The 16047-nt window shown below is 42.7% G+C and overlaps 1 protein-coding gene across 1 annotated transcript in view; it reads left to right on the top strand.

The window, feature by feature from the left end:
- The window catches only part of ppm1h (protein phosphatase, Mg2+/Mn2+ dependent, 1H), a 31334-nt gene extending 17648 nt beyond the window's left edge, over nt 1-13686 (top strand). Inside the window, exons 4-10 of the mRNA XM_054619998.1 lie at nt 313-425; nt 553-637; nt 857-975; nt 6571-6634; nt 8653-8760; nt 11450-11601; nt 11948-13686. Coding sequence (XP_054475973.1) covers nt 313-425; nt 553-637; nt 857-975; nt 6571-6634; nt 8653-8760; nt 11450-11601; nt 11948-12095 — 789 coding nt within the window. The 3' untranslated portion in view covers nt 12096-13686. The remainder of the gene's footprint in view (nt 1-312; nt 426-552; nt 638-856; nt 976-6570; nt 6635-8652; nt 8761-11449; nt 11602-11947) is intronic.
- Nucleotides 13687-16047: the final 2361 nt, after the last annotated feature.

The following is a 16047-nucleotide window of genomic DNA, read 5'->3' as shown; positions in this document are numbered from 1 at the left end:
CGCTCCAAACTTTCTCTCCTATCCTTTTGGTTTCCATTCGGCTTTATTGCTCCTTGACTTATGAAGCTATTGATGAATGAATTCATTATGGTGCTATAATTAATAATAGCATCACGTTGGGTTTTAAGTACCAGCGTAAGATTTTACTCAGTATCAGGGTTTTTGCTTAAATGCTTTGTGGCGCTGTGTGATAGGAAAAAGTTTTTGAAGGCTGTGATGATTAGAAACATGATTATGTGCAGAGGATGGGTTTTTATTATATGCTCTTGGGTATTAATTTGTGTGTGTGTGTGTGTGTGTTTTTGTGTTTAGGATGTGCAGATAGAGAAGGACAAGGCGGTCTACAACGTCTCCGGCGGCTGCACTGCTCTGGTGGTCGTCTATTTGCTCGGGAAGCTCTACGTTGGGAACGCTGGAGACAGCAGGTGAGAGGCCTACGTGGACAAAAATGAGTTTTACCTTTGCAATGACGCACGTGTATGAGCGTCTTTTTGTTTTTTGTGTCCCAGGTTGAATAAACAGAGATTTGTTCCGTCTGTTCCTCTCCCTCAGAGCTATCATTATCCGGGCCGGGGAAGTCATCCCCATGTCAGCAGAGTTCACACCGGAATCTGAGAGACAGCGACTGCAGTTCCTGGTAAGAACCTTTTTCTCAGCTCCTTTCCTGCAAAGCACAGCTGTCAGATATTAGCAGAGCTGACCTCCCCTCCCGTTGAGATATACCAGCTATGCTTCGCTCCGTCTCTCTCTTACACTGCCTGCTCTCTTTGCAAGCTTAATAGACTGTGGAATTGTTTTTCCTATCCCCTGGGTATGTCAATCTTCTTCTTTTTCTTTCTTTCTTTCCATATCTAAGGCCTACATGCAGCCCCACTTATTAGGGAACGAGTTTACACATTTGGAATTCCCGAGGAGGGTCCAGAGAAAGGAGGTTGGGAAGAGGATGCTGTACCGGGACTTCACCATGTCAGGATGGTGCGTGACTGATTTTGTTGATTTATGACTGATTTACTGATTGAATTTATCTCTTAAAGTGGCCCTATTATGCTTTTCCACTTTTTCCCTCTCCTTTAGTGTGTTATATATATTTTTGTATGTGTAAAAGGTCCGTAGAGTGTAAAACCTGAAGTCCATGCCTAAAAGGAGTTACCCTCCCCCTCAGAAGCTCCTGAGCTGTCTGAAACGGCTCCATTGAATTCTCTCCTTCACTTCCGTAACTTTATGAGGTCACAATGTTACAGAATTTACGTAAAACTCCTTCCGGCTAGTTTGGCCCTCAAACAACAAAAGAGAGAGATGAAGCTGAAGCTCCGGAGGAAGAGTTTTTTGAAATGTGAAACGTTGACCAATCACAACAGAGTGGGCTAGCTGACCAATCAGAGCAGACTTTGCTTTCTGGAGGGAGGAGCAAGCGCTACAACGGAGCATTTCAGAGAGAGGGTGAGAAGAGGTGCTGCAGGACAGCCAGGATGAGAAAAACAAGAAGGATTATGAGCATTAACGCATGAAAACATGTTGTAACTGTAACTTGAGATAAAAATATGCACTCGGAAAATAGCATAATAGGGCCTGTTTAACATTAAATGCAGTGCTCAAGTGACTGTGAGGATACCACACTAAAACACATTTGTTAAATATACGGTTACATTTTTTAAATCCTTACATTTCAAAGTAATTTCCTCATGTAATTATCCCTTGTCGAAACCTTTCTTTGTGATATTATCTGCGTCGGAGTGATTTCCCATAATGTACCCTTCATGTAAATATCCAGTATCCATCCTATTGAGTTTGCAGCAGCGTATAAAAGCCATTCACAGCTTCACTGTCAGAAAGAGCTCCATGCAGTGGCCTTGCCATTTCTGCTCACCCTAACCTGAGAGGAAGGTAAGAAGGAATGTGTGGGCACGTTAAGGACAGCTCTTTATCTTACCGTGGAGAGGGGGGTGAAAAGGTCGGATGAAGAAAACGGTGCAAGAAGGAAGAAAAGAAAGAGTTGGTTAGGACTGAGGTACAAGTGGAACTGCGCAGGGGAGATAAAAGAAAGAGGAGAAAGAAGGAAAGTGACCAGGGAATCAAAGGAAAAAACTGAGGGAGGGAAAGAGTGCATCTGCAGCTTTAAGTGTACGCATATTTTCTCTTCCAAGTAGAAAAGCATCCAAGGACTTTCACTTTAACGTTAGATACACTCACTGCTACTGAGGTCACTTTAGGTTAAATGCTGCATTCAGGTTTAAAGCAAACAAATTGTCTGTGTAAATCCTGTATTCAAAATTCTACTCCCAGTTATGAGAAATAAGTGTATTTATTCAAGTAATGTATTTATGTTCAGCTCTGAGATACTCAGTAGTTATATTTAATGCTACTTCTATTCAACTACATATCACAAGGAAATATTTACATACTTTTTGCTTCACTGCATTTATTTGACAGTTAAAGTAAGTCTTTGCAGATTAAAAAATATATAGCAAAATATATAGCATCAACTAGTGTTGCCAACTTTATTTCCAATTACAGTAGATTCAAGTTGGCAACACTGACAGTCGGTCCCTTCAGGCCTCCCTCCAAAGCAACTCTCCCAAAACTATCATTATGAATGTAAACAGCACACGTGGCTATTGTTCAACAGGATCTCACAGAAATATGTGAAATGACCACAAACAGCTAACTTCTTGGTTACATTAGGTTAAGCCAACAAAACCACTTAGTTAGATTTAGGATAAACATAATGGTTAGGCATAATGGTTAAGTAAAATATGTTAACATGTCATGAACATAACTTCGGACTCGAACACTAGTTTCCTGTTTGAAGTCCTGTTTTTTTTTTTTTGTTTTTGGTCAGAGCATTTTATTTTTTACATTTGATTGCTGTCGGCTTGTCAAAATAATTTCAACAAATATAACAAAAAAGTTTACTTTAATATATTACCTACCCGAGCTTTAAGCACAGTACTTGAGTACCTGCACTTAAGTACGTTCTACCGCTGTTTTATTTTTTGCTCTGGTTATGAAGTTATTTAAAAATGTATGTTCTTTATTCTTGAAGTTTTTTAATTATGTCTACCCCCTGTAGAACATGTGTTGTACTTAAACTTATGCATATGAGTGGTAGGTGCAGACGACTAAGAAAAGATGAACAGAATGTGTTTCTGCGACGCTGCTCGGTTCAGCAGATGTAGGTCAGTCAGCCGCTGTGTTCCTTTTCGGGCCCAGAACTCTCATCCTGCCGTCTGCCTGCTTTCTGTCTCAGCAGCGCAGACGGCCTGTGATGTATTTTTAATCAGGTTCTACCCATAACCCAGCTCTGCACGTGTCACCCGGACTAAGTCTGGGTCTTAAATTAGAACCCCGTCTGCCGGCGTGGAGGATTGCTCTGATGTGCGTGGGCGTGACATAATTGTGTCATCTCGTATAGGTGCAGTTCAGACGCTCTATAGGTACAAAGGATCTTTTTTATTTTTTTCACATGTCTCTGTAGCTTTCTGGTACACTCTCCTGTCAGTGTGTGCAGCCGATGTGCCAACATGCTGCGTGTGTGTGTGTGTGTGTGTGTGTGTGTGTGTGTGTGTGTGTGTGTGTGTGTGTGTGTGTGTGTGTGTGTGTGTGTGTGTGTGTGTGTGTGTGTGTGTGTGTGTGTGTGCACTAGCATTCGATTCCCTCAAAGGCATCGATGATCAAGGCCACACTCTAATGAAGGCATACAGGCCTGCAGCCCACCTCTCTCTATCTTTCTCCCTCGCTCTCTTTGGCCTCACCCTCCATCGGCCAGTTGGAAGCTTCCGCGTTGCGATCTGTAATAGTGGTCGTTGTCCGGGATGGCGGGCGTTGTTGTATGCGAAACACGACTCGGGAATGATGGGTGTTAAGCGGCTGGTCCTCCTTCAACGTGATCCAAGCACCACGGCAACACCAGCCGGGCAGAGGAAAGGTGGGGAAGAGGATGGGCTAGGGAGCGAAATTGCTTCAGAGGCAGAGAGGAATGGAAGCTGCAAACATAAAGATAAAGGAGGAGAGGAAAAGGAAAAAAGAATTGGTGTTTAGGCCTCATAGGAGGGCAGTTATAAACGACAATGAACGGCGCTCAAGCTGTCTCTCTTCGGTTCACCGCCCATTAGAATGTCTGTTCTCTTCCTGAACCTATGGACAATGAATGTCTCCCGCTCCTGCCTCTCTTCTTCCCTCTCTTCTCCCATTACGCTTTCCTACAGACGTGACTGATGCTATTTGGAGAGTCGTTGGATCACTGTCATTAACTCTGGCCTTGCTTTGCTCCTGAAAGCACCACTCAATCTACGGGGAAAAAAAAGAAGCCCATCAAGGTTGGCCCAAAAAGTTGATCTGAACCCGGCTGTGTCTATTGCGCCACAGCCCCCGCCACAATGTCACCTCAAAGTCCGTCGTGTGTGTGTGTGTGTGTGTGTGTGTGTGTGTGTGTGTGTGTGTGTGTGTGTGTGTGTGTGTGTGTGTGTGTGTGTGTGTGTGTGTGTGTGTGTGTGTGTGTGTGTGTGTGTGTGTGTGTGTGTGTGTTTCAGAGATGTGTACGTGCGGATCAGGATGCCGAGCACACGCTGCTAATGTTCCTCTGTCACTCCTCTTTGCACCGAGCGGAGGTGACATCACTCGGCTCATGCCTGTCTCTCGTCACCTGCAGAGAGAATGATACACTCCCCCCCCCCTCCCCGTCCTGCATCCCTCTCTTCCTCTCCCATCCCCCTCCCTCTCCCTCCCTCTCTCTCTCTCACTCGGTCACACTCTGCAACGTATCAGGCGAACCAAACAGCCCTTGGATGTGAAAGCGCTCAGTGTTGTGGTCAAACAGAACGGCCCCTTGAGCAAACTCTCCTTGCTGTTTCTTTGGACTCCGTGTCCCAGAGCGGGAAGCAGGCATCATAACAGGATTAATGTGTATCTCTCTCTCTCCGTCACACACACTCGTTATCTCAGGTCTGACAGGACGGGTTCGCCGTAAACACAAGTCTCCAGAGGGAGACTGGATTTCATTCAAAACCTCTTTGAAATAATGACATAAAGAGTGTGTCTAGGTGTATTTTTTTTTCTTTAGGAGACCTCACTTCTTGAAGGTGAAATACTCAAAGGAAAGAAGTTTTGAAGTGATATGGCAGGAGGAAAGGTGTTTACCTTTTTTCTTTAATAGCTGGCGAGACCTAAACCAGTTTAATTAGAGCCTCTTTTAATGCTCAGTTCAAGTTTTGCATCATCAAACTGCTGTTTAAGAGGTTTTTCCACAAAGTGAATACTGCAAACATTAGTGAGGAAACTCTTCTACGGCTCACCGCTCTGAAGAGTCTCAGGCCTGCCAACTGTATTTCTGTTTGTGGGCTGCGTTCGCTGCGATAGTCCTCGCTCTGCACACAGTTAAAAAAAAGTGCTGAGTGCAGCAGTATGGCGCTCGCCTAAGGTGGAAACATATGGTCTCTCTGAGTGGAACCAGCAGTAATGTAAAAAGCATCCAGGTCCCTGCTAATCTGCTTCACAGCAGCTGAAATACGTTGGATTAGGTGTGTGTGGGGGGGTGGCCGGGTCACATGATAGTTGGGAATAACACTTTAGCTTTATTTTAATCAGCTTCTTAGACGAGATAGCTGCTGTTTCTTTTATTTCTTTAACATCAAAAGCATTACAAATTACAAACTTTTGTAACATTTGTATGACTTTTATGAACATTTCTTCTTTCATTTCCTCCAGTTTAAAATACAGAACAACCTGTATTTCTAAATGTTATTTGATCCAGGTAAGGAGGCCAGATTTTTCTACAGTGAGTTGTGAATGGAAAACTTTATGCTGGCAGCTCTCCTGGAAATTGGCTCACATTTGTAATGTTTCTGGTACTTTATAGTAACACAGCTGCTCCTCTGAAGTTAAACTGTATACTGGCTATGAGCAAGAGTGCAGGGTTTCTGCACTGCACGTTTCTGAGCTACAGTTCTAGAGGTGAAAGTGTATCTTAATTAAGACCTGGCATGAATACATACAGTATTATACAGTCCTTTTTTTCCCCTTGGACTGTGGCTCTGTCTGGCCCCAATCTGAAGACGGTAAATTATTCATCAGTTGGGGAAGTTTAAACACCGCTCTGAGAGCAGGGGAATGTAAACGTGGAGACTCTTGTATCATTAAGCTGCTTTACATCCAGACCTTCAGACACACACATATGCATGTACACACACACAGACACATACATACACACACGCACTGACACACATGAAGCAGACGGTCTTAGAAATCCAACAGTAAACCAAGAGTGTCTCATACATGCACAGACGTCTCTGTCTTTCTCACTGGGGAGACTTTCACTAGATTGGCTTGAAAGAAAAAAACTATGCTAAATTATGCTAAGGCTCTGTTTCGTTCTCTGTGTGATGTCTGGGTGGATTTTTTATTTTTTTTCCCTTACCGTCTCTCTTTTCCCCTCCTAGCATACTCTTTCTCTCTGTGCCAGTCGGCTCGACAGCGAGGCCTACGGGTGGGGGGGTGCGATGTATCTCCAGGGCACGTGTACGCTGCCTGCCATAAACCAGGAACCCATTAAAGTGTCCTCTCTCCTCTGTGCAGGGCGTATAAAACCATCGAGGACGATGACCTGAAGTTTCCCCTGATCTACGGCGAAGGGAAGAAGGTAAGAAGTGCTCGGCGGCCGCTCGCTGACAGAGTTATTCCCACAGAGTTGTGCGCCTCGCCTGTAATCAAAACTCACCAGGGCACCATTAGTCAGCCCCCGTGTCAACTGTGTGGAGGAGCCAGCCAGCCGATTGGCCTTCTTCGGACCTCTTTTTCCACAACGGTTCACATCCTGCACCAATACGGCAGAGGAAAAAAACAATACCTCCGCTCTAAATGGACTCTGTGCTTTTATGTCCTCTCAGCAGGTAAAAACGAAGCACTAACACAGCTGGGAGTCAAAAGGTGGGACTCCCGCTGGAGCCACCCGTAGGATGTGATGAAAGGAAGATGAAAAGTGTCCAAAAGAAGTGAAATATGTTAATTGGAATATAACGTAGCAAAAGCACTGACTTGCAGGAGAATCTCGTCAGAGTTTCCGACGCGTAACACAAAAGAAAAAGGTCAAGCTCGGCACACTGCTCATGACATTTCCCTCAGTGAGGCTGCACACGGTGTAATGTGCAGTATCTTGTCCTTGTTGCATTGAAAAGGTCAGAGAGGAACCATGATGGATCTGAATATGTTCTCACTGTGGCCTTCTCCGGTTTACTCTTCAGATTTATGTCTGACTGATGACAGGGGCAGATGTCGCATCACAGCGCTCTCCGCCTGCGAACACATTGGGGGTTTTACCCCGGCACAGTTGGCCGTGCCCACGTCGCGTTCCTCTCCTCTTTGAAGTGAGACACGGAGATGGATGGCTAGATAGAGGGAGGGGGCTTTGTGCGAGGCAGAGGAACGCCAGAGCACTTCAAAGCCCGGCGCGCTGCCCGCTGGGCCCCAACGCTCAACAATTAATCCCAGGATGTTTCCCCCTCTTCTCTGCCGGAGGAGCTTCACCGCCACTTTGAAAACGCTCTCCCTTCTCTCCGTCTCCTTCTCTCTCTCTCTCTCTCTCCCTCTACTGATCCAGGCCGAGTCCTGTCAGGCCCGGCTGGCCCCTCATACTCCAATCCCAGTGGCCTTAAGTGCTGCCCTGTCTCATGAGCTGTACAGTAGATTCAATTAGCCCAGTTCCCCAGCCCCCTTTCGCCAGCAGCCATTTTTAGAGGTGGCGGTGGCGACCTTTGCAGACAGTAGGAATCAAAGGGAGTATCGCACAGCTTACAAATGAGTTTGATGGCGTCTGGGGCCCCGGGGGAACGATCGTTAGGCACTCACAAAACTGGAAGACGCTGACGATGAGCTTGTGTTTATTTGCCTAAATGCTGCTCATCCATCCAGATGAAGATTCCCACTGGGAGCAGCCTGTATCTGTCAGAGTGATGCCTCAAGGGATGTGTCATGCAGGTTATTCTTTACAATTATCAGAGATGAATTCAGTGGGCTCACAGAAGGTTCACTGAAGCCATATTGTATTTTAATGAACTAAGTCTTAACTCCATCCCAGGTGCAGTATATATATGCTCCGAGTCAGAAATATCTTGCTTCACAGTTACAGCTTATAAGCATATATATATATCTGAAACCTGCCTGATACAAACGCCAGACGTTTATTAGAGCGCTTTCAGGGGAAATGTGCACAGGAACACATGCAAAGCTGTCAAAATGTAAAAACATTTGAAGCACATAAACATGTTCTAGTAGAGAACTACAATACAGGTATGAACCCTCATAATGAGCATGATATGTCCACTTTAAACAAATCCCCAGGTTAGGTAAACTTACTTTAGGTGAACGGTAAGAATATGACCAGTTCAACCTTCAGCTTACTGTACTTGCCAAACAGTACACAGCACACACCGTTTTCCTGTGCATTTGGGCTGTACTCACACACAGGTTTACCTCCCAATAAAATGGTTTGATGATAATTTTGCTAAAACTGTTGGCTTGTCCGATCCTCCTACTGGTTGTGTTTCTTGCCCTGTCTGAATCTATTATACCGATAGAAACGAAGGCCATCAAAATATCAAAAATCATCAAAAAATAGGATGAAATATCACTAAAGCTTTAAATGCCTCTGTTCTTTTGCAGGCTCGTGTGTTGGCGACCATCGGGGTCACCAGAGGTCTGGGCGACCACAACCTCAAAGTGCACGACTCCAACATCTACATTAAGCCCTTCCTGTCCTGCTGCCCAGAGGTAGGAGAGAAGTTTGTGCTTCATTATGTCCTGTTCAAGACGTGAAATGACTTATTCACATTATCATAAAGAGTGTTACTACTAAAAGTTTGACATGATCGGGTGTCTCTTCAGTTAGGGATTTCCTTCATTTCCACAGTTTGAAATAAACTGTATTGATCTTCTAGACAAGATGCTTTTTGCTTACAAAAAAAAAAAAAGGTGGATAGACAAATGTGGGAAGAACACAACACACACGTTTTGTGACACATTTGGTGAAGAAACATGTGCCTCCTCATCTGGATTTGTTCCTTCTAATTGTTGAATTGTTGTTATGTCCAAAAAAGTGAACTTTTATAGTTGTTTTTTTGAAGTAAAGTAAGGATGAACTACAGGGCAGATCTTCACATATATAACTAGTATATTTACATTTCTGCTGCTAAACTCAGTTGTTGCAGAAAACGCACATTTGAGCAAATGTAAATTACATTAACTGAATAATGGAAATTACATTCACATCATCAATAGCAGTGTGCTAACATTGTGGCGGATCTTTTTGTTTCACATCATTACATCGGGCCTCCTGGTAGTGCTAGAGCGCAGAGGTTACGATGTAAAATGCTTTCAGCCATTAGCAGTCCACACTGTGCACGACGTGGCCGACGTGCACATTAACATTCCCCACCAGCAGCCGCTCTCGAATGCCTCCTTTCCTTCACAGTTGCTACCTCACATGATTGCAGGAGTCAGCCACGAAGCTCATGAATTCTCTTGATCTTTAATTCATTGCCCGATGAGTTCAGTTAAAGTTCAGCTTCCTTTTTTGATGTTGTATTTCCTTTTTTTTCTCCTTTTTTTTTGCAGATGCTCGTAGTCCCTATTGTTTCAGACACATCATTAGCATACGTATAAAATGTCAAACCAGAGCATTAGAGGTCCCGCTGGATGTTAAATGCAGGAAAGAAATATATATAGATAATTATTATTGAAGGAAATTTGTGGGAGAGCATCCTGCAAGGATTGTGAAAAACCCTCCCTGCAAACATGTCAAGCTAGAATTACGGATTGCTCTCAGGTTATAAAGCAGTCATCGGATCATGAGATCAAATTTTTGGCATTCAGCGGTCAGAGATCAAATGCTCTGGTCATGACCGCTCCTTTGGAGATAATTTATTGCTTTTGAAATCCATTCTAGGAACCGCCTCAGTCCTTTTCTCTCTTGCAAAAGGTTAACTTAAAATCACAAGGTTTACCACAACGTGGAGGCTCATGATCCACGCGGAGGTCATTCTGATTCCTTTACAACGGCTTTCACAGGCGCGGTGGTCATGCTGAGCTGAGTGGTGTGGCTGCCGTGAATAGGCGCGCGGTAATTCACGGCATCGACTTACTTGAAGCAACCAAACTAAGGCAGTTTTTTTCTTTCAAGGCCAAGGGGCATTATTTCGCTCGCTATCTCAGAGTTTGCTTTTGCTCAGGCGTGGATATCTTTGAAAGATTGAGGGAATCAATAACTTGAATAGATAAAGACGTGTCAAATTACATTTTTCCCCCTACGTTTTTAGTTATGTGTATTATTTGTGCTGCTCACTTCTATAAAAAAAATGTAAAAATTGAATCCCCAATAAAACATCATGACAGTGAGGTCTGGATTATCCCAGGGGAACAGGGACACTGATTGATATTGCGGTTGAATTGTGAGTCACGTTAGCAGCATCACTCTTGGGTAAGGCCCTTGGTCCAGACTGAAATTGAAATGTTAGTATGCTAAAACGTGAAACCAATAAGCATGTTACCATAAGTGCTGTAATGTTACAGCTTTTACTTTTATGTCTACAGTGAACACAAGGAGTAAAAGAATAGTGGATGGTTGTGAAACATCAACAGGAACTCTCCACTTGGCCAATCTTTCTAAAGTCGCGGTTTGATTGAAGTCAGGCCGTAGGTTGTTGTGAAAAACATTACACTATAAAGATTAGCGTATAGAATCATTTGAGCACCACACATTACATTCTGGTAAGCTCCATTGTATTGTGGAGGCAGAAATGTAGAAGCAGATATCACAAAACCTGGACAATTAAACTAAAGCTATCTGAATGGTTAGATACCATGAGGCATTAGAAGCCATAGTCCTTAGTGAAAAAAAATATCAAAGCATAATCCGAACATTCAAAGTAGAATTTATGCCGCATTTATGTCATGTTGTTGCAACCCTAATGGGCTCTTTTCACAGCAGCTATTTTTCCGTCAATGCAGGGTAAACAGGTGTATTTGATAAAACTGATTATGTTCCCGGCCGTCACTATTTAGTGAGTCACAGTGTTTCCACTGAGCACTGAGCATGCACAACACCAGGGCCCTGGCCCATCGAAATGGAACGTTGAAAAAAAGGTAAAAAGAACTACAGACATGTAAACAAACTGGTGACAGAATGGATGCAAATGCACCACTGCTGGCAGCTACATCAAATGAAATCCAATATTAAAACAAATACGATAGATTCAGATATTCTATTCTATGATACTATTTCCACTTGTATAATGTGTGAACACTCCCAAGTCAAAATAAGGTTTTTTTTTTTTTCTTCTTCCCATTCTGCCAACTTTATCTTCATAGAAACTTCCTATAACAGGTCAAAATGATTCCTAGAAACTAAGCATCTCTCATCCCTTGCCTCCTTCTTCCCCCCCCCCCCCCCTTTCACCTCCAGGTCAAAGTTTACCCTTTGACGGAGAGCGAGCATGGAGCTGATGACGTTCTGGTGCTGGGAACCGACGGTCTGTGGGACGTGCTCTCTAACCAGGAAGCGGCTGAAGCGGTCACTTGTTTCCTGGCAAACTGCGACCCCGACGACCAGCACAGGCACGTTGGCTCATCACACAGCTGCAGCCGCCTGTCGGGGCTGACCTCCCTCTCACCCCCGGCCTTATTTGGAGAGGACGACCGTTGTTATCTTGTTGTAATTATGCAAATGTCCAAAACATTCAGATAAGCAATTCCTCTAATGTCGAGGAAAAGCTCTGACTCCTCTTCTCCTGTGAGCTTAGCTTCTAAAGTTCACCATTATATTCTTTTCCCTCATCTGTCTGCTTTCAGACATACTTAGTTAATTACTGTGCTTAATTATAATCAGATTTGACCATTTATCTTATTGTTTATCACCATGCTATGACTACGCCTTAATCATTTATCACTTCTGTTATGGCAGGTACACAATGGCAGCCCAGGACCTCATAATGAGAGCACGAGGGGTGCTGAAGGATCGGGGCTGGAGGATATCCAACGACAGATTGGGCTCCGGAGACGACATCTCCGTCTACATCATTCCCCTCATGTACGGCAACAAGCAGAACTAGCAGAGCTACGGAAAAATACAACCACCACCGAAACGTAACCCTGCCTTGACCTCCGTAACTCCCCTCATCCCTTTTGCTCTTCTTAAAGTGCTCTAGTATCGACTTTCTCCTCTGCTGAGGGATCCAAGATGTCCCTGGTCAGAAATGGGACTTTTTTGTTTGTCCAGGCTGTTTCCCCCGTTGATCATCCTTAATCAGGGCGATCTATTTTCGTCTGGTCCTTTTTTTTAATAGTAAAGTAACAAAAAAAGAAAGAGCTGTTGAAGAGTTGAACTACTGATTTTTTTTTTTTTCACAATCCCGAGGAAGCCATCATGAACCTTGTTGCGGTGCCTATAAGGTTGAGAGCAAAGACTCTCATGGATGAGATGGTGATGTGCATCTCAGGATTCATGTTACTAACTAATGCACAATATTTATAAATATGAAAATGTAAATACTCCCAAGGTAAGACATTTGATAAGTGTGTTTGATTAAACACCTGTACAGTGTAAACAAACAAAAAAAGAAAAAAAAACTAACCTGAAGGCTAATGTCCTGCATATATATGAATCATACCTCCTCTGTTCCATGTAGAGCTTTAAATTAGCCACGTTCAGTCATCTGCAGTTGTTAGACTTTTGTCCAAAAGAAAAAAAGAAAAACTTGAAAGCCTTCTGTTTTTCCTGATGCTGCATATTTGTATTAATTTGCACGCCTTGTATTGCGATACTGTACTCACTACTTAAGAAAATCCCTTTGAAAATAAAGAAACATTTCTGAAGAAACCCAGAACAGGATGAGCTACGAGACCCTGTTCTCATAGTATTACATGTAGCCTGTAGCTTTTACATTCATTCAGTTTAAAGTGGAAACACAAAGAAGTCTTTCTGTTGCACTCATTCACCGTCAGCCATCTACCTCATCATTTACTTCCTTTTATTGTATTACGTATCACACATTGTCTTCTTTGAGTGGCTGTTTTTAATTCTACATCAGGTGCATCAGCTGCTGCTTTGTGTGCCATTATTCAGTCAGGATTTGTTAACATGTTTTCAGAAAACACTGAAGGAAAAAAAGGCCTCACAGGGAACTGTGTGGGTATAGTGGTACGAAATGCATATATTTGTATACATATTATGCTCAAAAACCTCTTTGCAATGCTTTCATGATGACATTTTGTCAGTAAGAGTTGGATATATTGTCCCTATTAAGATAAACCCATTCTTATGAATATCAGTGGCTCCTAAATAGAAAGGCTCTGATTTTTTATGTGTCAGCAGGTATGAATAACACATTTACCATGTGTCTATATTCAATATTGTTCCCTGGCTCATTAGTTTTCCACATTTTAGTTTGTCTAGTTTCAGTTTTCAGCTTCTAATTGTAATTGTTGCAAATATTCTATCTTAACTGCTTTGCGAGTGGCTGAAGCTGGTGAAACATGGAACAGAGTGACTTAATTTAAATGTAAAAATGTAAATAATGTTTTCAGTGGAAACCTCTCTCCTTTCCTTTTGTGTAAGCGATGTACATCTTAAAAAAACAAAAGTTGTAATTTGCACTGTTTTGGAAACCAAGAAACAGTGTAAAAAATGCTTTAAATGCTCACTTTTCTGCTCTATTAAAAAAAGTTAACCTTTTTTTCCCATATTACTTTGCTGTGTTATTGATAAAACGTTATTGTACTCACTGTATAGTAGAAGAAAAAAAAAGATACAAGATTAATCCTGGCTCGAGATACACTTAGAGAAAGGTAGTCGCTGGGATTGAACAGACCAATGGGGAAGTTAAGGGATATATTATTTAACAATTCAGTGTCCTGGCCCAAAAACAGCAATTGGACTTCATAGTATTTAAAAGCTTTCATGGATAAAATATTTCTAAATCCCCAAATTCCAAATACCAAAGTCATGGCCTGCCTGCACTGTGTTAAAGCCACTTAGATTTACTTAAATCCTGTATGTTCAGATGTGAATGGGGGCAAACTCCCTTAAGACCTTAGACTTAAGTAACTGTATAGAGTAAGACCATCACCACTGACAAACTGTGTCAAGAGAGCCCCACCGCAACATGATGAAGGCTATCAGTTCACAGAACAGCCTGACAGAGGATTTCATGGTGGAGGCTGCAGTGAGGAGCGTAATTGGACACTGAAGCACACACACACACACACACACAAACACAAAAACACAAACACACACACTGATGAAAGACAACTTGAAGAGTGAACAAGATGTGCTTCCCTATTGCAAAAGCTCCTTCCCTTCATGTCTCACTTAAAGGTTCTCTATATGAAAGCATATCAGAGCATATCGAGTGCCACGGCTCTCAACATGGAGACGGCTGAACTAGCTGCTAGGAGCTAACGGTGCTAACAACGGCAACAGTGCAAACAGAGCTAACGGTGCAAAGCTGGGGAGGAGGGGACCGGGGGGGCGCTATGCTTCCACGTCCGTGCTGTTGGTCTGGACGTTGTCATCAGCTGTAATTTCTACAGTTATGATATAACCAGTATGATGGTGACATGAACTAATATTCACTAAAACTCGGCCTATTCCGCCATATTTGGCTGGACCGGCTAAACAAAGTACAGAAGAGTTTGAAATTAAAACACATACAGATGGAGAATGACCTTATTCATGAGTTTAAGGTCAAATCTTTACATTTTAAATTATTGTTTGCTGCTATAATAATGCTCTAAATATTACATTTAGCACCTTTAAATAAGTAAACGCAGATGTGGAACAATGCAGAGCAACTTCCTTTTTTTTTTTGGTGAAACTTTAGGTGCTATACTTTCCGTGATACCAAATACCTGAGATCAAAGATGTACATGGAATCACAGGATAAAGCTTTCAGAGTTCATGACACAGCGCAGGTATCATATGAAAAATGATGAATTGTGAGTAGTAAAAGGAAACCAGATATTTATTTGGCACCAGACAATTTTCAGGACATACCTTGTATATTGTAGCAATAGCTAATAGAAATAGGCCTTTTTCACAGCAGACATTTTGACTTGTCACAGTAAGAGAAGCAGAGGTGTTGCACATTAATGATGGTTCTGTTGTATTCAAGTGTCCCAGTGAGCCATGGCAGTGTGACAGTGACCCAGCATGCACAATACCAGGATCCCGACAATGAAGCAGCTATACGGAGCTCAGATGGCATTCATTTAAAAATCCACACCTGTGCTTTGACATGTCAACATGTCTTCTGCTATATGTAAAATCCTTTTGATTTCTTGTACTCCTTGCAAAGCATTTTGTAACTCATCAAAGAAATCATACATCAAGGCATATAGAACTGGGATCCTGACAGCTGAAGCATGGATAAAAACTTACTTTCTGATGCTGGGGAAGTTGGGGAGATTAACTTTTAAGTAGTGCACACACATCTGAGTTGAATCAGTGAGACCATTTGCACCTGAGACAAATTAAGAGGCACTGCTGCACAATACAACTTAATATGTGCAGGTGTGACTGAATTTCAGAAAAATAAAAACGATTCTGTGGCCTTTACCATTCATATTACCAAATTTTTCTTTATATTTTCAGCCTTTTAGTTTATCAAATATCTTTGTATCTATATTGTTTTACTTTTCTTATTATATATTTGTGTTTTTAATGAAGTTAGTAAGCACAAAAGACAGAGGATGGAAAGTAAATGCTCTGAGGGATGACAGAGCAGAGAGCTTATGGACCACCCATATCTACAACAATTGTAAACAATCACTTTTATAACTTGCTTGATCTCCTATACCCACACAGGAAGAGTCTGAGTGTTTCACACAAACATACCTTTATGGTTTTATTTTACACATTCAAGACGGTCATAAATTGCTGTCGTGGGAGTCTCACACACCCGGGTCCTCTGCAGGAGCCGAAGGGCCATCTGGTCCCCACAGGCCGGCACCGCATCCTCCTCCAGTCCGGCCAGCTCTGATCAGGCACCCCACTCCTACTCTCCA

Source organism: Anoplopoma fimbria, chromosome 19 (assembly GCF_027596085.1).
Source record: "Anoplopoma fimbria isolate UVic2021 breed Golden Eagle Sablefish chromosome 19, Afim_UVic_2022, whole genome shotgun sequence".
Classification (NCBI taxonomy): Eukaryota; Metazoa; Chordata; class Actinopteri; order Perciformes; family Anoplopomatidae; genus Anoplopoma; species Anoplopoma fimbria.
The sequence above is the reverse complement of the archived record's forward strand: the minus strand, read 5'-3'. Positions and strand labels throughout refer to the sequence as shown.